Here is a 21,298-nt window from a genome sequence, read left to right on the forward strand (position 1 = left end):
GAAAGGAATTGAAAGTATTTCAAAAGTGTTTTCAAATATTCAACGGATATTTCAAGTGCAGATTTTCAAGGATTCCTCCGCCGGTTGCGGACCAGATTTCAACCGTGGTTAACCCGAGTTCGTGAAGAGCAGCTACTGCGCAAACTGTAACACGTCCGAAGGGGTGAAGTGGCCCTGGTTGTGGCCGCGTGAGCCACCCCCTCGTGCCTTCGCTGACAAGTACGTGTTTCGTATATTTGCATTTAGCTGTGTACATCGGCCGTTTTCACTTCCAAGATCACGAAAGCTGGAGAGAGAAAGAGAAAGAGGGAGGGGGGGGGGGGAGGGTGGAGTCTCGTCAAGTTGGTTGCTGGTAGAGGAGCTTCGGGAGGGGGTTGAGAGGATCGAGACTTAAAAGCGATTCCCTCGGTTAATTGTTCGTTAAACAATGAAGGGAGCCGCGAACGGTGAATGAGAAATGGGAGGATGCCAGTTTTCGTATATATTATAATTATTTTAACACCGTGTTTCGAACCGCCCTTCGGTTCTTACTCGAATAAAACGTTGGGGGTTTGCCTTCAGCGGACATTGTCGGGTGAAAATTTCGAGTGCGATGCAGTCGATTCAGGATATGATTAGAAATTGGTTTCGGTTTGTCGAATGCAGGTCGTATTCTACCGAATTCACAAATTTACTGGGATGATTTGGTTTATTTTCGTTATTTTACCCTTGTCATTATATCAACGTATGCATACTGATACTGTACATTTTGTTCATGTGAAGTCATTTTGAAAATTAGTTCAATACCGTTCGAAAAAGCGTTGGTCGATAGATCGTTTTTAGGATTATTTCAACAAATTAAAATGAATCATGCTCAATCAAGCTCATTTGTAACTTCTGTATGTATAGGTCGTTATTTGAAGCGGGGATTTCCAGTGAAATTTGTAACTTGATGAAATATTTTAGAGTTCAAAATTTCGAAGCTTTTATAATTACTTTTATACGCGTATTATTCGAGCTTTCGTTAAACCGAACAAAACCTACGATATCTATGAATCGAAAGAATCGTCCCTCCTTGATAGGAACAAACCTTGCGTAAAAAGATTTTGAAACTATCTTCTGAAATTTTTTTCTATACTTTAACAGTAGGGTAAAATAATAAAAGTTCAATTTTCGGAATTCAGCGTTTAAAATTGTACAAAAATTTATGAATCACAACAGAAGAGAGAAAATATTAAACGAAATCCGAATCTTCGAATCTTTTCAAAAACAAGGCTCATCAAACTTCGGATTCATATTCGAAGAAAGAAGATTGGGTGATAATTTTTCGAGGAAATTTGAAGACTGGATCCTGCGTCGATTTAAGGATTAAATAATTTTGGTTGAGAGCCGCGGCAGGTTTTTCGGTCTAACGTAAAGGTAGAAGCGGATGAACGTTGTTGGAAAATTCATAAGAACCCCAGTCAAAGATGCAAGTAAACCCGCTAAGCCGCGTACATCGGAGACGAATGTAGAGGGTTGTGTTAAGGCAGGGCTAGGTGTGAAGACAAAGTTGGAACGAGGGAACTCTTCCGCAAGTTTTCGCCCAAAATTATCTAAATATGAAATGATGCCCCCGGTGAGCTCGGGTAGGGTCTAAGCTACATGCTTGCTTCTATGTATTATAAGGTATCTACCGGGTGGAAATGTATCAGGACGGTGTTAAAATGGGGATGCAAAGCTTTTACTGCAGTTCCGAAGTTCCACGAATGATAAAAATTGGTAGACGTATATCCAATGATAAATATATGTATTATTCATGCCGTTAAGCATCTGTCCAATCAACTGTTCGACGTACCTCAAAGCCAAACAAAGCTAATTGTCGCCATCTCGCACCTACAACCTTAAAATCGTGGCTCAACCAATATTGCTTAGCTTTGAGAAGAGTCATGAACGAAAATTAAACGATGAAGGATTTTGACGCTGGTGGTATTTGAGAATATTATACCTTACGACTTGCCTGCTTATCTCGTTATTTACCGAGTTATTCCATTTTGCAACATTGTTATCGTCAATAACAAGTTTGCTAGTTACAGTTGTTGAAACTACTCAATCTGAACCCGATTCCCGTCGATGTTATAAATAAATTACGAGAATGCAAAACGGTCGTTCATAATCCGATTGATTTTTTGCTTTTTGCGACTGCAGGTCACGCAGGTCGTAAAGTATATCACTTTTTTTTCCTATCCCAGTACGCTTCACACGTTGAACTGTATTTCTGTAACGTGCAGTTTTGTACACACTTCATACTCGAGTATTTCACACAAATTTGTTCGGGTATGGAAAATCAACTTTTACCTGCCACGGTATATTTTTATTTTATATGTGGACTGAAATTCAATGCGAAATGTGCAGGGATTCCAAATCCTCTTGTATAATAACACTGCCACTGCAGCTTAACCACTTATTCACAAAAAATAACATGAATTTCGTATTGTAGTTGTCGAAATACGCGTACGACTTTTTTCCAATATTGTCAACTTGGTAAACTGAATATTCTATGCTTTAGTGCAAGTTTTGGCATTTTAAAATCATCATTTTTCCGATTTCTTGGTTGAAAAGAAAACATTTATTGCATAAATGGACAGAATTGAAAAATAATTATTCAACCAGAGTTAAAAGGTAGTTATAATTATACGAAAACGTTAAATTTCTTTCAAAAATTAATTAATTGAATTGAACTATCAAAATCTTTGCAAATTTCCCATAAAAATTATGAATATTCAGAACACTCTTCACTGATTGTCACCTGGAACTTTAATCGGTTGAAACACCAGTAACATTTGTTACGTACAAAAAATTTCGAGGAACGATACGCGATTCTGTACGCGAATGAGTGTAAGCAAAAAAAGTACGCAACTCAATTTCAATCCTCCGTAATCTATACATATGCATATGGAACATTGCAATTAGTTGAACTGTATATAACGATATATCGATGTACTGAATTTGATTCACCAATCACGTCGCTTGATTGGACCATTTTGAACCGGTGATCTGAAAATATTCGTTTATAATATTCGAGTGCACGTACGTTGGTCGTTAAACGCGGGGTGAATTGTTTGGAATACGAAATTGATTCACCCTGGGAAGACAGTCGTCTCTGAACTCCCGAAAACAAACCTCCTTTAATTTCTATTTCAAGGCATTAATTCTGGTATTTTAATGAATTTTAGACTCGTGAATTGAAAGCATTTTACTTGATTTGTAAATCCAGTTTCTACTCAGTGGCGTGTTGATTCGAGTTTTAATTTTGAATCTAATTCTCTTTCTGTATTCCCCGTCGATGTCGAAGAGAATTAAAGAAGTTCGATGAACGGATCTTCGATAGTAGTGAATTCCAAAGTTCCGTATTCGTGACTTTTGCTCCTTCTATACAAATTCGTCTTCATCAGTTTGAAAGTTAAAGTGAATTCCCTTTTCAAAATTTCTTCCTTAATAGGGTTGTTTTTAAATTTTTATGCTTCCAAAAGCTTAAACGCGTTCAAATAAATAGAAAAAAATTCCCTGATAATTTCAGCTATCTAAATCAACTCTCAGATAGATCGCTTTGTGATCGAAGTATCTTTCGGAAATAATATGTAAAAAAAACTTTTTTTTCCGAGTAAATATTTTATTGCAAGAGTAATAATGTTTCAAAAAAAATTACATCTGCGAGGTTTTAGCGGAAATTAGTGCTACTATCTGCTAAAAAAAAAACATACATTATCATACCGTACAATCTAAACGAATTGCACTTTCTCAAAATAAAAAAACAAAAAAAATAAAAAATGTGATTCCGAGGGTGTGCGATTCGTCCAGATTGTACGGTATGATGATGTATATTTTTTTCAGATAGCAATAGATACTAATGCTCACTAAAATCTCGAAGTTACAAATTTTTTCGCAAATTATTACTTTTAAAATGAAATATATAATACTGAGAAAAAAAGTTTTTCCCATATTATTTCCATAAGCTACTTCAATCATGAGGCGAACTACGTATCTTATCATGTTAGAGTTAATATATATAAAGAGCCCAAATTTTTATAAATTTATTTTTATTTTTTGACAATGTTTAAGTCCCTGGGAGCATAAAAACTAAAAAACAACCCTATTACTGACCACCCTAATACATAAGTAGAACCAATTGGAAATTTTCTTTAAATGTAATGAACGTAAAAGTAAATATAGTTAGAGAGTGGATCTCGTACGTACACTTTGACGCAATGATTCTGAGACCTCTAATTTTTTGACGAGTCGGTTGTTGCAGTTGAATTTTGTATTCTTTGGTTAGATTTTTTGTAACCATGACCATAACCTCTGCGCGTCGAATTTTATATTCTCGGGTTAGTTCCGACGGTTACGGTTTGTAGCACGTTTACAAAAAATCAAACCCAAAAATACAAAATCCAACGAACATGGGTGCAGATTTTATGTTTACAAAGATCGAGCCTGTTTTGTGAACGATCGGTGGTCAAATTGCAGTTTGAATCTGCATTGCCGACGTAACTGACTAGCCTACAAAATTAGCCATCTTCGTAATGACTGCGGTGAAATGTACCATAATCAACGCTACCAAATTCAATCTTGGGAGCGATCTATATATTATACATGTGTAGCTAACCCTCCGCGGTCACCTGGGGTCGATATGACCCCAGAAACTAATGTGTTTCTTACGGGACGAAAAATAAGAGTGATCACGAAGGGTTTATCTCATGTAACGATATATATGATGAACAGGCTAAAGCCGACATCAGAATTAATTTGATATTCGTCTGAATCAGAGATGTAAGGAATGATCACGTGGGTGATGGTCGGGCTGCTTCTGGCTGCGGAAACGACCTGCGGCAGAAACGTCCAATCCGGGAATGGAAATGAAGACTTGAAACAAAAGAGCAGCGGTGTGAAGGCGACTACCGCTGATGACGAGGAGATATATCGTACGTGGAGAGTATACATATATATATATATACCTATATATGAACATGCATAAAATTTTATAAAATATAAGTATGTATATAAGGGTGGCGCAAAAAAACCGAATATTTTTTTTTTTTTTGAGTCTCGTATGACCAAATGTTAGTTTTTGACGTTTTAATAGCCCACTCCAAAGGACAGCTCAAAAAAAAAAATTTTAAGAGGTCGCTCAAAATTTTTTTAAATTACAAAAATCGTCAAAAATTTAGATTAAAAAAATTATATTTTCAGTATTTTGTTTGATTTTTAATTCATGTCGTGGTGTATTGTTATCGATTCTTTCTTACTAAATTAGAGAAAAAAAATTTATGAATTTATAATATGAATATTAAAAAGGTCGCTCGAAAAGATCTAAAGAAATGCACCAAAAAATTGAAAAAAAATTATCAGCGACCTTTCAAAATTCAAATTTTGAACTGAAACTTTCGGAAACTTATTTTCTTTTTGTCTATAAAATTATACCGTAACGAGAAAAAAAATTGAAAAAAAATATCGATTTTTGACGATTTCTGACGTTTTAAAAAATGTGGAGCGACCTCTTAATAAATTTTTTTTTGAACTGTCCTTTGGAGTGGGCTCTTAAAAAATCAAAAACTAACATTTTGTCACACGAGACTCAAAAAAAAAAAAAAAAAAAATAGTCTTTTTTTTTTGCGCCACCCTAACGTATATGTATAATAGAAGGTACATATTTATTGTACGCGAGCTCGTGGATTTGTGTCCACGTGACAAGGACGGGTACACCTGAACTCGGTGGTTAAATATCATCACGTAGGCGGCAATTATCCGTCGGGCGGTACAAATTCGGGACGGAATTATACCAAGCAATATTAATATCCATACAATCATCATGAATCGGAGATAATTGATTAATTTGATTTCGCTCCCGCAGCAGCTTCGGTCTCCGCAGCTAAATTCACAAGCCTCGTTGATATAGTTGCGCGAAATTTTAGAACGCGTGAAGCTGATCGTAAATCCCACCAAATCAAGGTGAACGACAAAAATATACAGAATAAAGAATGGAAGGTCGAAGAAAAAGTGAAAAAGAAAGAGAGAAAGAGAGGGAGGGGGGACAAAAAAAAAAAAAAAAAAAGAAGAAACAGTAATGAGAAAACAGAAAAAGAGCAGAAAGTTCGCAATATTCTGCGGGGGCGGACCGAAACAAAAGAGTACCTCCGGGGTATTTGGTACATTTCGAAACAACTTAATTTACCGGTATTAACTTTCTTTCGCTTCGTTTATACCCCCGGTTTTGCTGCGCCTGCGGAGAACAGCGCTGTTATACGGTCCGTTGCAGGGGTTTTTAATTTTTTTTTTTTTTTCAAAAATTATTCACTTTTTTTTTTTTCCTCTTCTCTATATGTACCCTCCTTTTCAAAAAACTTTCCTCAAATATTTATACCTATATCTATATATATATGTACATACATACTTAGATATAAATGCACGTCAATTAAAATTCCGCGGATTTTTTACTAACCTTTTTCTGCTACACGCACACACGTTAAGTATATTATTCTGAGAAATGTTTTTTTTTTTTTTTTTTTTTTTTGTCCACGCTCCAAGTGTCACGGTTTCGGATGACAAGGAGTAGTCGATGGCGGTTTCATCCCAAGGTTTCTCATATAGGCTTAAATTATTGGTTAATATCCTCGTAGGTGCAATGAACGTATAATAGAATAATACAAGCGGGTTGAAGTAATGCGATCGATAGGATTAACGTATCATCTCTGTGGCAGTACAAAATCGTCTACTTGTTCATCTCGTCGAGCTCCGGTAAAGCTCGGCGACCTACCTGCTCACAAACGAATCATTGCAGCCTCTAGACCTATAGCAGCTGTGTACCGCGGTAATTTTACTTCGTTACCGCTGACGGTATATACATATACATATACATGCATTGTACATATATACCTCAACGTGCATAGACTGCTCGGAATAACATTGTTTAATTTTCTGTTCGTTAACTAGGCCTGACCTGCTACACCTGCGTCAACGTCAGCGACAACCAGGTACGTCTACATAGTGTATATATAACTTCGGAACATCCATCTTGCCTTTGACGGATGAATTTTGTCGATCAACGACAGACTCCAAGAATATAGACTGCAATTTTTGTATCGCGAAACCGTTTACTGCAGTTCACGACTTAGAGATAAAGGAAAGAGGATATTTGGTGGAATATGGATGTAGATCAAATATATCGAATCTATGTTTCAAGTCCATGCGAGATGATGATATAATTGTCAACTGCACGATTTCAATCGCACTAAAATCTGACAGTGATGACCAAATGACGGGAAATTAACGACGAGCAGCAGATTTATACTCGTGGGCGGTTACAAATTATTTAATAAGCGATAGAATCACGGTGATATATATGTATATATATATATATATATGTACAATACGTACAGAGCGTGGATATAAGGACACACTTCTTTTTTTCATGACAAAGTGTTATTCATAATGAAAAGGGTTCCCGGTGGACCCTTTTCGCGATAGATGCTGCAGGGGGATAAAAAATGATACCTGCACGCATCGTCTATATATATATATATATATATATAAGAATAATAATCACTAGAGATAACGCCGATATTACCTAATGAGCCTTTTGTAACCGAGGCTGCTGCCGCACGACGCGACGACGGTGGGTTGAGAAAATCTGACCTAAAAGTGCTCGATGTGCTTTTTTTCCTTACTTTTTTCAAAATCTCCTCTCAAAAAAGCTCCCTGCACCGCAGCGCTTTTGTCGGGGATGAAAAAGAAAACAAAACCCAGTCCTCAAAGCCCTGCAGGGGCCAAAGGCTCCCCGATCGAACGACCTTTGTAAACTGTAATTCGGATTTCTACCCCACTGCAAGATATACGCATTCGAGTTTCTCAATTTATTATTAAGGGGTAGTCAAAATTCAGTCTAAAAGGAACGATCAATCTTATCGAATGACCGAAGTTCCATTCGACTCTTGTCTCTCGGACGAAAAAAATTTATCCTCGAACTCATCGTTAGAACGGTGTGCCCAAGTCCTCAACCACCTGAATAATTCCTTGTACCATACATATAACAAAATTCCAAGGGAAATATCAAACAACAGAAGTAGTACGCTTGGAACGACGAATTTTAATGAATTGGACTTGGACTTTTAAAATTTTAGAGTTTCAACTTCTCTGCGGCACGATTTCAAGTATCCCGAGAAAAAGTTAAGAAATTCTGAGAGCTACTCACGGAGCCAACTTTGAGTAGAATAAACTAGGCGGGGTGGGTTAGAAGTAACGAAAAAAGAACTTTAAATACCCAATAAATTTCTACGACAATCACGTGGTTAGAATTTTGTAGTATAATTAATATGTCTGTTGCGGAAAATCGGCTGCGAGAACCGAAATTTTCTTTTCTAAAATCAGATACGCACGGGGTGAGATATTCTTCGTCGAACTTTCGCGATTTTTACATATCAGACAAATACATCAAGAACACTGTGCGAAAGAGAAAAATGAAAAATGAAATGGATATGTTAATACGTGTGTGTTTCCGTAATATCGTCTATCTTGCGGCCAAACTATCCCCCCAGCCGGAAGTGACGTTCCGCGTTCTGCTGTTTTAATCAATAGGAGAACGTAAGAGGGTTGGACGCGGAGCCGCGGAGTTGGAAGCGACCTGGGGGCCGGGGTTGACCTGGGAGCGACCTGGAGCTGCGCGATGTCAGGGACGGGGGTGGAATACTATTGTAACCGTATTAAGTCTCGTTGCACGCCGTAAACCACCGAAGAAAATCTCTCACATCCATCCAATTTGAAGTGATGTATCCTCGGGGTGCAATTTATAATAAATGCATGAATTCCAGGCACCATTGCACCCCGATTTGCATCCTGCACTTTAGATACTTCAGATGCTGCCAAGAATGAAGTACAGCGTATTCGCTTGATTTTTGACGGAAAAATTGAGCATTAGGAAGGAAAAGGATAGAGAAAAGCGAAGACCATGATTTTTGTTTCGAATGTTATTCCTTCACTGCTCAAATACAATAGTTCAGTAATTTTATGTAACATGAATATGCTCGTGTTGAACACCGCATGTTTAAAAAATGTAACTGTTTCATACATTCGAACTAAATTTATGAACTGTTGCCCTGTATCTTCATTTCCTACGATATTTATAGCGTTACATTAACGACACACAATTGCAATTTAGAAATTATTTCATTTTTTATTCTCTGTAGAGTTCAAGTTTTATGACAAATAAATTGCACTATTGAAGTAGCGTAGAGGAATAAAATGGTTAACATTTCGTGGATGGAATTTAAAATGAATGGATGTAAACAACATTGCGATTGAAATATCGGGAAACGACTCAACATTAGAAGCTTCGATCAATAAAAAATTATGATTTAATTTTCGCATCTCATCGTTGATCATTAAAACAGATTTCATGGCAGCTTGTGTTCTTAATCGAACCTCTAATGAAACTACGCTATATTATACATAATTCTTGGTCGAATTTTGTACATAACAATTCGTACAACGCGTCGCTTGATTTCTAACAGTACTGTACTTAAAACTAACTCCATGCGGCCATACTTAATTTTGGCGCAAACATTCTTGTAACTACTGGAAGTAAATCGGTGTAATTTCTTCCAATTACAATTACCTCGTTATAACTCAGCGATGCCTCGAGGCTATTATATAATACGATCGTAGGGATTGATTAGCGTAGAAGACGCGCTAACTTCGAACCGCGAGAGTTTAGATTACTGCACGTGGCGAGTTTCTTATAATATACGTAATGAGCCCGCAAACATAGACTCCGTTTTATCCGTTAACGCGGAATTATACCGGGTGTTGAGGTGAACAACGTAGATTCAAATTTATTTTCCACCATCAGTGAAGCGTACATCGCGCAGTTTCAAGTTCAGCTCCGGGCGCTTTTTCATCTGATCGCAGTTCTTTGTCTTCTCCTGGTTAGCGGCAGAAACGCATACAGGAATCCTCAAGTTTCAATGATTCAGGTTATTGCAAAAGACAGAAAGTAACGGGCGTTTTCCGTAAGAAGTTTAATTTATGGATCAATTATTATTAAGGATAAATTGGAATTCCGATCGTCCAGTAGTACGCAAATATTTTTCAAAGATTCAGGTATATATAGTAAGTATTCAAAAATGAATTTATGCTGCTATAAATTGCGACTCGGTGGGGTGATTGAATAAATTGAATTAGCTAATTCCCTTGTTAAAAGCTTACTCAAATCTGTACATATTTCGAACCAGAATCAGACTGTAAAAAACTTTGTGCAAAATACCAGAACTAAGAACATTCGTTTTTCCTCAACTAAGGATTGGTTAAGGGGACTATATCGTAAAAGTAAATAAAAATCTAACATCCTGCGATCATGCGATTCAGATATTATGAAAAAGAAAATTTTCCAAACAACAAAGATATTATTGATGATTGCAGTTGTGCGTATAATGATCACTAGCTCGATCCCATTTACGTATACATATATATAAATGTATACAAATAGTAAATTATTCGGTTGTTATGATAAGGGAATAACAAAAACAAACAATAAACATGAAAAGAGAAACAAAAGAATGTAGGGAAACGAAAATAAAGGACTGCGAACAATGCGAGGGAAAAGAACAACAAGAAAGAAAAGCTCCCCGGTTGTATTATCCCTGAAAAGGGTGGTACAACGGTCGAGTTGGTACAACGCTGCGATATTACATCACGTATACCTTATAAGCATCTCTCACGTAGCTCTCCCTGTCTCTCTCTCTCTCTCTCTCTCTCTCTCACTCTCTCCATGGCCTGGCATAGCATCGAAATATATTCAGATACGTGTATCGTTACCGGTGAATATATCATATAATCCACACAGTTCGCATATGTTTAAATATTTTTATCTTCGGGTATTTGTGACCAGTTGGAGTCCCTAACAACTATATGCAGGGTGTTTCCAAATAAACACCGCAGTATGTTGGGTTGCCTACAGCTAAGGAGAATAAATGTCGGTAAAACAGGCCTACCGAATCATTATCACTTCAGTCAAATCAAGTCAAGTTACACAACCACTTTAACGTGACTCCGAAACTCGATCATCACTTAACGCTTCAGCGTGGGTCATAAACGACGAAATAACTTCTTGGCTAAATCCAAATCGCACTACCTACCGATAACTCGTATGTACCGATATTTGTTCACCTCAGTATGGTAGGCAACCAAAAACACTGCGGTGTTAACTCGGAAACACCATGTATATACATTAGGGTGATTCAAAATAAAAAAAAAATTTTTTTTTTGCAGAAACAGGCTTAAAAGTTTTATTTAGGTATAAAAGTAAGCCTATAAAAATAAATTTGAGCTCTTAATATTAATATTAAGATGCTCCTCATCACACATTTCTATTTTACATAAGAATAACACGAAAAAAATGGATTTTGCTCTTTCTGATTTTTATGACTAGCCAACGACGCGTCGTACGGAAAATTCATAGACATATTTTGGTAGAAAATTGAACGCTCTAGAAAAAAGATCTCTTGTCATTTTTTGATAAATCTACTCTTTCAAAAGTTATCTAGGGTCAAAAATGCGACGTTGCATACACTCCAAGGGAACAACGAACTCCTTTGATGCATTATATATACGGATAGGTACAGAAGATGCATTGTGTGCTGTAAAAAGAATTTAAACCCTATGCATAGGCTTGGTAATCAGGAATCGATTCCATAGCTTCTGGAATCTCTAGAGAGGATCAAACGAGAAAGAGGGAATAAGAGAAAGAGGCGGTGGGGGGTGGGGGGGATGGGGAGGGGGGGAGGGGGGGTGGAAGCTTCTTTGACGAGTCTATTTTCATAACTTTTTTGCTTCTTTTCTTATTTTACAGATGTGCAACGAATGGGCGATAGACACTCCGTGCCCAACGGCGGGCCGGGATTTTTGCCGATCTTTGCACGTTCTCGACAGCCGTGGAAACAGCGTACTGGTAAGGAGAATTTATCGGTTTTCTCCAGAACTACAACCCTCGAGTTGCTGAGATTTGGCATGCTTCATCTTTTGATCATTACTAGCACACTGAGGTCCTCCAGCCTCTGAACAGTTTAATGGTTTTCGAGTTAATCAATTAAATTATGTAATATCTTTTTGTACAAAGTCTCGGAAATGTCAGAAAATTTTACTTTCGTAAATGAAACTTTGTTCTGATTTTCACTCGGTTTTTAGATTTTTAAAACTCCGGAAAAAAGAGCTATTACGGAATCGTAAGATTTTGATCATTTATTTAATTAGGAGGTAACTGATCACATGAACTTGAGCTCCACGATTCAAATTATTTGAAAATAATAGATCCAACGTAGGTCGAAGAAATAAGAGGAACTTAAAAATACAATTAGACAAAAACGGTAATTTTTCGGCGTACTTAAATGAATTATTTATTCTAAGTCAAGCAAGATCATAACTCGGAGGATAAATTCTTCACGAGAGGCCAAAAAAAGTTTCCAAACCAATATTCGTATATACAAGCAATTTTTTTCCGGATTCCATTTTACTCCACATTGAATTGATCAGGTTTCATCTCAGAATTACAAAGTCAAATTTGCATGATCATATAAAACCAAAAACTTGTGAGACCCATTCTCATCGAAGTCACGTAAATTTTCGAAGTTCCCTCACTTATCGTCCATCGAATTGTTTCCGCTGTTTTGAACTTTAGTCTTTTTAAGGCCGGACCCGTAATCAGTGATCCCGAAAACTTTTTGAAAATTGTTTACTTTTCGGCAGACCCCTGCGTTACTGAGCATAAGGTTTTAGCATTTCCGTCTTTTCAGCACTTATCGTTATAGTTCTCAAGATCATGTTTCCCCCCAACGCGTTTGCGCTACGCATCACAGACGGTGATTTTTCGATACATACGTGCATAACATTGAAAATTTGATGTAATGACGAACTTGTGTTAAAGGTGAGCAAGAGCTGTGCAACGAGCGACGAGTGCGGTCCAGCATCGGTGGGATGCGTACCGATCGACACTCAGAAGGTACGAAATAGCGAATTTGTTAAAAAATCGTCGAATCGATCGATCAATAAATTCGGTTATTTCGTTCCAGATATGTATTAGCTGCTGTGATGTTAGCTACTGCAACGTCGAGTCACCAACGAACGCGACAAATGCTATTTTCTCAAGGAAGAGACGTACGAAATCGAAACCCAAACGTAAACCGCCACGGAATAGCGCCAATGGTAAAACAGGAAGCGGCGTTCCCTCGTGCAGTCCCGTATATCTTATGACCGCGTCACTTCTATATGCATATCACTCATGAAACGGAAGACGAATATAATTAAATCAATTGAACCGTAAATAAATTAATGAAGATTAACAAGTATATTATATATATATATTATACACATAACGATTTCTAATGCCAGTTTAAAAATTAAGTTACACTATGTGAATCAAGGTTACCTTAATCGATTGAAAGAATATAATAATAATAATAATAATAATAATAATAATAATAATAATAATAATAATAATAATAATAATAACAATAATGATAATGATGATAATTATAATAATAATTCTATGTCTTGGAAGAACGCCGAATCAATGAATGTCTATAAGAATTACAAACGAGCGGCAACGACGGAAAGATAAATAGACGAAGGAGAGAAAGAGAGAGAGAGAGCTAGATGAGAGAAAAACATGCAGATAATTCTTCCGACGAAAATGTAGAATGACAGGGAAAAGAATTCAAATTATTAACAATTAAAAAGAAATGTACCTTACGCTAATTATTATACCATTGACTCGCCTACTAAAAAAAAATTTCATTGCTATTATACATGATATATTATATTATAAAGATATAGAGATATTAAAATTGTTACCGCATAATGTAAAACTGTTGGTAATAAAATAAAACAGATTATACTTGTAACGCCTTTCACTGTACGTACGTGGGACGATATTCTGCGGCTCTGCTGCAGTCGGCGATAAACTCAACAGTTAATTTTAAGCTAAGCTAGTTACCAGCTATTACCTATTTTCCCTCATATTTTCCGTTGACGATAAGCGTAAGTTACATCATGCATGGTTATGCAGACGTAACGCGAGAATCGTTGTCGATTTGATTTTTCAAAAATGTATTGAAATGGATTTTCTTTCTGACATTCAATAATTAAAAAGTTACAAAATACATATCATTTGCAACGGAGTTTGATTGAAGTTTGATTAAGTTGAATGGTATTCTCTGTCCAAAAACGAAAAATTATGAAGAAATCAGTTATTTAGTAATTCCAATCAATATTTAAACAGAGTAATTCCGATTTTGTAAAATCTGTATCTACCACCGGTGAAAGGAGATTATTTTTTTTTTTGCATCATCCAAGAGTTAGATCTAAACATTGCAGAAAAGCATTGCAGAGCCCCTCTTTTACGAAAGCTGACTGGCTTCGTGCAACGTAAACCCGTAATTAAAAAATTTCATAAAAAAGTTTGTCCCCCTCAACTGTGAAATTCTTGGAAAGCTTCGTCAACAGGTGTGTTCTCGAGTTGTTTATGTTTACATCGCGAAGAATCGTAAGACATACAATCAATGTGGACTAAATTATAATTGAAATACCGAAGACACGCCAAAATCATGTCGCCTGCGTTAATTACTTGCTGTTTAAAGAAAAAACTAAGAACTTGAATATGATCTTAGTGCGACAAAATTCTGGCTTGGCATAGGTATTAGTTTCGCAGACAATATTTCATCTAAGATACCTGAACGACGCTGTTTTCCCTACTTTTACACATAAAACTTATGAATACCGAAATTTTGTCGTTTTTTTTTAAATCTGTCATTGAATCCAACAACTTTCAATTACAGAGAAAAAAAAATTACGAAACATTTCGTCTGAGCAATTGAGTGCAACGAATTTCTGTCGTCAGCAAACTGAATCTAAAATTTTCATTCAACAGAATAATAAAACTGAAAGACCTATTTATAGATTACACTACACTACACTAGAAACATGAAAAACATCGGCGACTAACTTGGTGAGGATCGCGCAGGGTCAAACTTTGTTTACAAATTTACAATCACGCTCATCGTCATCACATCAAGAATCGTGGATAGTAAGAAAGCTACATCAATACGAAATTGTAAAACGTACCTTCGAACATATCACAGACGCGTCACTAACGAGGTTATGTTTTCACAAAAAACCGAAAGTTATTGTATAAATTTTCATACACTTGCGGATGAAATAAAGTTTCTTACCTTCTCAGCATGTTCGGCCAAACATCGGTTGTTGAGCCACATTCAATCACTTTTAACACACGATTACGAACACACTTTATTAAATAACTGCCGTTCTTGAAGGTTCCGCGATATAACATTTATAACATTTTTTATACGAACACTTTGAAAACTGTTCACTTCAGGCATGTGGAGCGGGCGGAAAGTAGCGCGTTTCAAGATAATTCGCGGAACCGGACCGACAAGGACTTTCCGCCCGGCTCGAGCGGGCGCAATGGCATCAGATCGAAGCGAATACAGCGCCTCTTAGCGTTACGAATACGTAGTATCACTTGGTGACATGTCGGTAAAGCAGTTTGCGACTTGACAAATTTGAACATCGCTTGAGAGTAGAGACGTTAACAACAATAAAACATTGAAATGTGCGGGTCGAATGCGATTTTGTCGCTTTGCTTGTGCGGCAACCTTCACACTCTTCAAAATCGCCGTCTTTCCGATCCTCAAATTAGCGAAAACATGGATAACATCCAGTTACCGTGTTGGCTCGAATATAATGTCGACCCGCAATTTTTTACCTGTGATTCGGAACTTTTTTTCTGGATCTGAATATAAGTTGAATTTCAGAAAACTTTAGCTTTTGCTTCATTTTGCGAAAATCGCGTTCATTTTTTTCTGATACACCGTATTCTAACGCAGCTTGGCAGTTGTTGGTGTTTTCGGCTTCCCGTACAACTATTAGTTTATAATTCGTATCATAACTATGACGAACGTTTTTGTTCACTTGATTTGTCTGTAAACCTCTACACTCGACTCTATCTGCACTCCGTACATTCATTTTCTCAATTATTGCACGCACGAAAATATCTAACGAACAATTTGTCTGTTCCAACTTCAGACTGATGCTGTGAAAAAATTGAAGTTCGAATTTTCGATTTTCGAGATTATGCGCGCAGGCGCAGTGCGCGAATATTGAATTGCAAGAATATTTCAATTATCGGTCGATAACGAAATTTTCAGTTGATCAGACAAATCCCCTATAAATCCCGAACATAAGACGAGTACGGTTTTTGAGGGTAAAGTCGCTCACCAAAAACCTCGATCTATAAGTCGACTATACGTCGGCATTTTCAACTAGACTTAAATTCGACACCAAAAAGTCGTCTATGTGTCGGAATTTCAAGTCGATTATAAGATGAACTTTAAGTTTCCTTTTTGCCAACTGTATTGTGTGGGTAATCACTACCAATACCAGTTTCATTTCTAAATTTCAAAGCAAGCGCGAATCGAAGTCTCGAAATCAGCGCCTAAGAATAGGCAATGACAGATTCGCGCAAGGTGTCGCGTGTGGCGAGAATTGAAGGTTGGAAAAGTTGCCGAGCAGTGGCGCCAGGTTCGGGGGAACAATTCCTCAGACTTCACTCTTGCGCAGTGGTCGAATCTGTGATCTATGTTAAAATGGAGGATAAAAGTCAGGTTGTAGAACCGAAGGGTAAAAAAGAGGATGTTCTCGACAAGGATGCAAAGTCTAAGAGGTAAGTGACGCTCGTTCGGGCGTCGAATAAACCCCCGAACTCAATCTCATTTAACGCTTAATCGTCAGCCCGCTTTCACTGTCACATATTGACGCTGGAAGGCCAGACCGGCCCCTTCCTGCACGCCTGCATGCCTCGCAGCCACATGACGAACACATTTGATCCTTCCTTGTTTCCCGTGGCCACCACTGACGCCCTGATCGACGACGACATCCTGCTGACTATTTGCCCCTCAGTCGTCTCCTCGCACATGCCGAATTGCACCTAAACGCATCTCGTTTCATCCTTGGTTTGTCGGCGAACCGCCCATCCTCGTTTTGACAGCAGCAAACATGGGCTGCTGCTGCTAATGACTTGACCAGTCCTTAATTCCTCTTTCCTATCATTTATCCGTCATGCCGTTCGGCGTTATCAGCTCTCCAACGATACCGGGAAACGATTGATTTTCAACGCCCAACGCTCCTCCGCCGCTTATGATTATAGTCGCATTTCACACTGCTTACAAAGATCGTATAGTTACCCGAGGATCAAGGTTTTCTTCGCTTTTTCCGCTTCCTGCATTCAACTTCTCAATCTCATTAACCTACGTTAGTTCCGAGAGAGTGCTGCTGCGGACGTGTTGACGTGGACGAATTTAAACAGTCGCGACAAAAGCTACTGTAATTGAAGAAAAAGAGATTTAAAATTCATCCAAATCCGCTACAGGCTTTTCAACTTCGTCACTGACTTCTGCTTCTCTTCTATTACGGCACAAGTAGTTCGCCAAAGCCTAGCCGCAACTCTGAGTGGCAATTCCGCAACCCTTCTGATCTCCCTGAGCTTATATACGGCCCTATTCTTCCATACTTACCATCCCAAAGTGAATTTCATTTGGGGAAACGGCGACGGTGCTCGAAAGATGAAGAGCCGGGAACCCGAAGCAATCAAATAATTTAGCACTCAATACAGCGCCGTCTCATCTGGCGCCGCGGCGGTAGACAAAAATAAGGATAATTCTTCCATATCTCGGCTTGTAGATTGTCTATATCTATCTGCAAATTGAGCGTAAAATTCGGTATCGTATCGCACGATATTTAGCAGCAGCAGCACTCTGTTATGCAATCTGCCTTAGATAACTTGCAATAAATCGTAGTGTGTTGTACATAAAAACGTAGAAACCGCGGGGATAGCTAGCGGTGGCGGGACTAACCTAATGATAATTTGATTTGCACAAAAAACAATGATGAAACTAGCTCGAAAAGACGAAATCGTAGAAAGAAGAACCTGCAGGCTGCAAACGCACCGGAAAAGGTGGGACAGAACAACGCCGGGGAAACGGAAGAATCGGAAATGCCGGGGGGCTGCAACATCTCGATAAAAGACATCCAGATGGCTATGGAGGTCTTCAACATGCAGCAGAAACCGGCCAAAACCCAGGAGGAAGCTCTTCAGAAGCCCTATCAATTCTGGAGCACTCAACCCGTCCCGAAAATGGGTACGCAAGTATAAATTTCTCCACTTCCGGTTTTTGGCCTACGAAAATACGTATTCGTCAGAAACATGTGACAAATCGTTGGTGAAAATCAGCGGTGATTTGTATACTGTACTTTTCGTATTTTCAGACGAGAAGATCGTCTGCAACGAGCCAATCGAGGCCGACAAGGCCGACATCAGAGCGGAACCCTACTCGTTACCCGCTGGTTTTCAGTGGGACACACTGGCCCTTGACGATCCCCTGGTTTTGGCCGAATTGTACTCTCTACTATCGGAAAACTACGTCGAGGATGACGATGCTATGTTTAGGTTCGATTACCCGCCGAATTTCATCAAATGGTTAGTATTAATGAAACGCTGAGTGCAAATGGTTCTCTCTGACTTCGTTTTAATCGGATATTTTCCATTTTCAGGGCGCTCCAGCCGCCCGGATGGCGGAAAGAGTGGCATTGTGGTGTTCGCGTTAGTAAAAGCGGACGCTTGGTGGGTTTCATATCAGCAATCCCGGCCACTCTTCGCGTCTACAATCAGTAAGATTATTCGGTACTACATATGTAAAAACCTAGTGTTGGATACGGTTGTTTTAAGCATCAGCAGTTAATATTTGTCTCTTCTTTCACGTCAGCTCTCAACGAATGGTGGAAATCAACTTTTTGTGTGTTCACAAGAAGCTCAGGTCGAAGCGAGTAGCTCCTGTACTAATTCGCGAAATCACACGGAGGGTCAACCTCCAGGGTATATTCCAAGCCGTGTATACAGCTGGCGTGGTTTTACCTAAACCAGTCAGTACTTGCAGGTAATAGACGACCTAGAGAGATAACTGAGAGTGTTATTGATCTTTGGTGATGCTGGCTAACGATCAAATTGCAGGTACTGGCACCGATCTCTTAACCCAAAGAAATTGATAGAAGTGAAGTTTTCGCACTTATCGCGCAACATGACAATGCAGCGTACCCTGAAACTGTACAAATTGCCCGAGACTACCAAGGTCACGGGGTTCAGGAAAATGCTCTACACTGATGTTACACAGGCCCATGAGCTTCTCGGACGTGTAGGTAGAATTTAGGACGCGGATTGAATTTTTAAGTTCAGAGAATCCAATCTGATACTACAGTTTCCTTCACTCTTTTTATAAGCTTAATAATCAATTCTGGCTAGATCAAAAATATTTGACATTAATACGAGTTATCGATTGTTGCAGTATCTCGAGAAATTTGACTTGGCGCCCGTTTTCTCACTCGAAGAATTCCAACATTGGTTTCTACCGCAAAACGGTATCGTCGACAGTTTTGTTGTCGAGAATGATGGAAAAGTTACGGACATGGTCAGCTACTACACGTTGCCAAGCACAGTGATGCACCATCAAACACACAAGATTCTGAAAGCCGCCTACAGCTTTTACAACGTATCCAGCGTCACTCCGTGGCTTGAATTGATAACCGACGCCCTGATCTCCGCTCGTAATGTAAGGTTCATTATATCGTTCAGCTCCGTTTAAATAACGGTCATTGATACCATATTGTGACAGTCGTAGAACACGAAAACGTTTAAAAAGATGTTTCTCGTGATGATCAGATTTATTCACTACAACCATTTGAAAAAAGTCTTAGTTAACACACCGGGGAAGTAATGACAAGTAACTGTTACGTATTCTTCTACAGCTTGGTTTCGACGTATTCAATGCTTTGGACCTGATGGACAACAAAGAATTCCTGGAGCCTCTGAAATTCGGTATTGGTGATGGAAATTTACAATACTATTTGTATAATTGGCGCTGTCCAAGTATGCCGCCAGGAAAAATTGGATTGGTACTCCAATAGAAAGAAAAGAGAGTCAAATTTTGAAGGCCTATAAAATACTTCGTTACTGAAGTAAAGTGTAACACCAGATTCATCGTCAGTCGGTCAACAATCAGCAGGTGATCGGCGTATGCCTGTAGAAACATTGAGAGTGCCGTTTATAGATAAGACCGTACATTGGGTTTCTTCTTTTTTTTTTCTTTTTTTTTTTTTTTGTTCCTCTTCTTTCCTTATGTAATTTGTTTATAGTCGATAACAGCGAACGGCAGCAATGGTTTATCAGGCTTTGCTAACTTTGAATGAACAATTTTTTACCGACAGCTTAAAATAATTTTTCGAAGCGTAATTTGTAGAAATATTCAAGAAATGTCATTTTCTTACGATAATAAATATGTATATGTGTCTAGAAAGCGATCCCGATTCGTATATACTATTTACGTGTCTACATATGACATATATGTATGATCATCATCACGATGAAATAAAAATCTAGTTTTCTAATTTTCAACGAACCATAATAAATTAGTATATGTATACAATACGTATAGTAACAATTGTGGAGATGGCATTCGATCACCTTATGACGCGTAACGTTTGGCCGCTTGTAATATATACTTGAGTATTAGACAATGTAGATAATTAATTATCTTGATTGATAAGAAAAATTAATAATGAGATGAATAATTCCTAATATTTCCAAACGTCATCGTACAATTTTTTCAGCTCAGTCATTTAATACGTCCGGAATCTAAATGATACAAAAATGTAACAATTTATTGTTCCTAGGAATGTGGGCGTATTATAATTTTTAAAAAATATATTGAAAAATCAAAATAAATAAAACGTTTTAAACAAAGAATCACCGTAATTTATTTCCAGGTTTGAAATTATAAATCTCCAAATTATAATTGAAAGATTTTAAACATTCTAGTTATTTACTAATCTATTTAAATTTTTATTCCATGCGTCTCAAATACAATACGTATACAATAAGTATTATCATATTGTTCTGAATACAAGTCGAGGTTTTTTCTCCTTGACAGCCGAAATAATAATAGTTATCATTATGTGCAAGTAGAATTATGCAATTTCATCGAGAATACTATTACAGAAAATGTGTAATTATTCGTCTAAATTCATTCGTGCATACAACATATACGTATGCTCTTCATTTTTTCAATGTATAATTTAAAATTTCACTTAGGATATACGTGTACACGAGTGGTTGACGGCAGCGAACGTACGTTTCCCGCAGAGCATTATAGATAACGTGTTACAACATCTT

At 37.8% G+C, this 21,298-nt stretch overlaps 2 protein-coding genes across 3 annotated transcripts in view; both read left to right on the forward strand.

Moving 5' to 3' along the window:
• LOC124412413 (ly6/PLAUR domain-containing protein 6B-like) overlaps nt 1-13,904 on the forward strand; it is a 29,699-nt gene extending 15,795 nt beyond the window's left edge. For both annotated transcript variants that reach the window (XM_046892271.1, XM_046892270.1), the window contains exons 2-6: nt 4,785-4,940; nt 6,949-6,989; nt 11,858-11,956; nt 12,929-13,003; nt 13,074-13,904. In XM_046892271.1, coding sequence (XP_046748227.1) covers nt 4,796-4,940; nt 6,949-6,989; nt 11,858-11,956; nt 12,929-13,003; nt 13,074-13,286 — 573 coding nt within the window. In that variant the 5' untranslated portion in view covers nt 4,785-4,795 and the 3' untranslated portion in view covers nt 13,287-13,904. The remainder of the gene's footprint in view (nt 1-4,784; nt 4,941-6,948; nt 6,990-11,857; nt 11,957-12,928; nt 13,004-13,073) is intronic.
• A 2,714-nt stretch (nt 13,905-16,618) lies between these two features.
• On the forward strand, nt 16,619-20,869 carry LOC124412172 (glycylpeptide N-tetradecanoyltransferase 1). The gene is made up of 8 exons (XM_046891840.1): nt 16,619-16,741; nt 17,974-18,215; nt 18,343-18,553; nt 18,628-18,744; nt 18,840-19,010; nt 19,085-19,265; nt 19,416-19,679; nt 19,876-20,869. Exons 1-8 carry the CDS (start codon nt 16,665-16,667, stop codon nt 20,032-20,034), a joined length of 1,422 nt encoding a protein of 473 aa, XP_046747796.1. The 5' UTR covers nt 16,619-16,664; the 3' UTR covers nt 20,035-20,869.
• The last annotated feature ends 429 nt before the right edge of the window (nt 20,870-21,298 follow it).

This window comes from Diprion similis, chromosome 11 (genome assembly GCF_021155765.1).
Source record: "Diprion similis isolate iyDipSimi1 chromosome 11, iyDipSimi1.1, whole genome shotgun sequence".
NCBI classification, from domain to species: domain Eukaryota; kingdom Metazoa; phylum Arthropoda; class Insecta; order Hymenoptera; family Diprionidae; genus Diprion; species Diprion similis.

Coding starts and splice junctions, on each gene's coding strand:
- LOC124412172 (XM_046891840.1), top strand. CDS start 16,665: ATGGAGGATAAAAGTCAGGTTGTAGAACCGAAGGGTAAAAAAGAGGAT. Junction 16,742..17,973: donor AAGGATGCAAAGTCTAAGAG/GTAAGTGACGCT, acceptor TGATGAAACTAG/CTCGAAAAGACGAAATCGTA. Junction 18,745..18,839: donor ACTCTTCGCGTCTACAATCA/GTAAGATTATTC, acceptor CTTTCACGTCAG/CTCTCAACGAATGGTGGAAA.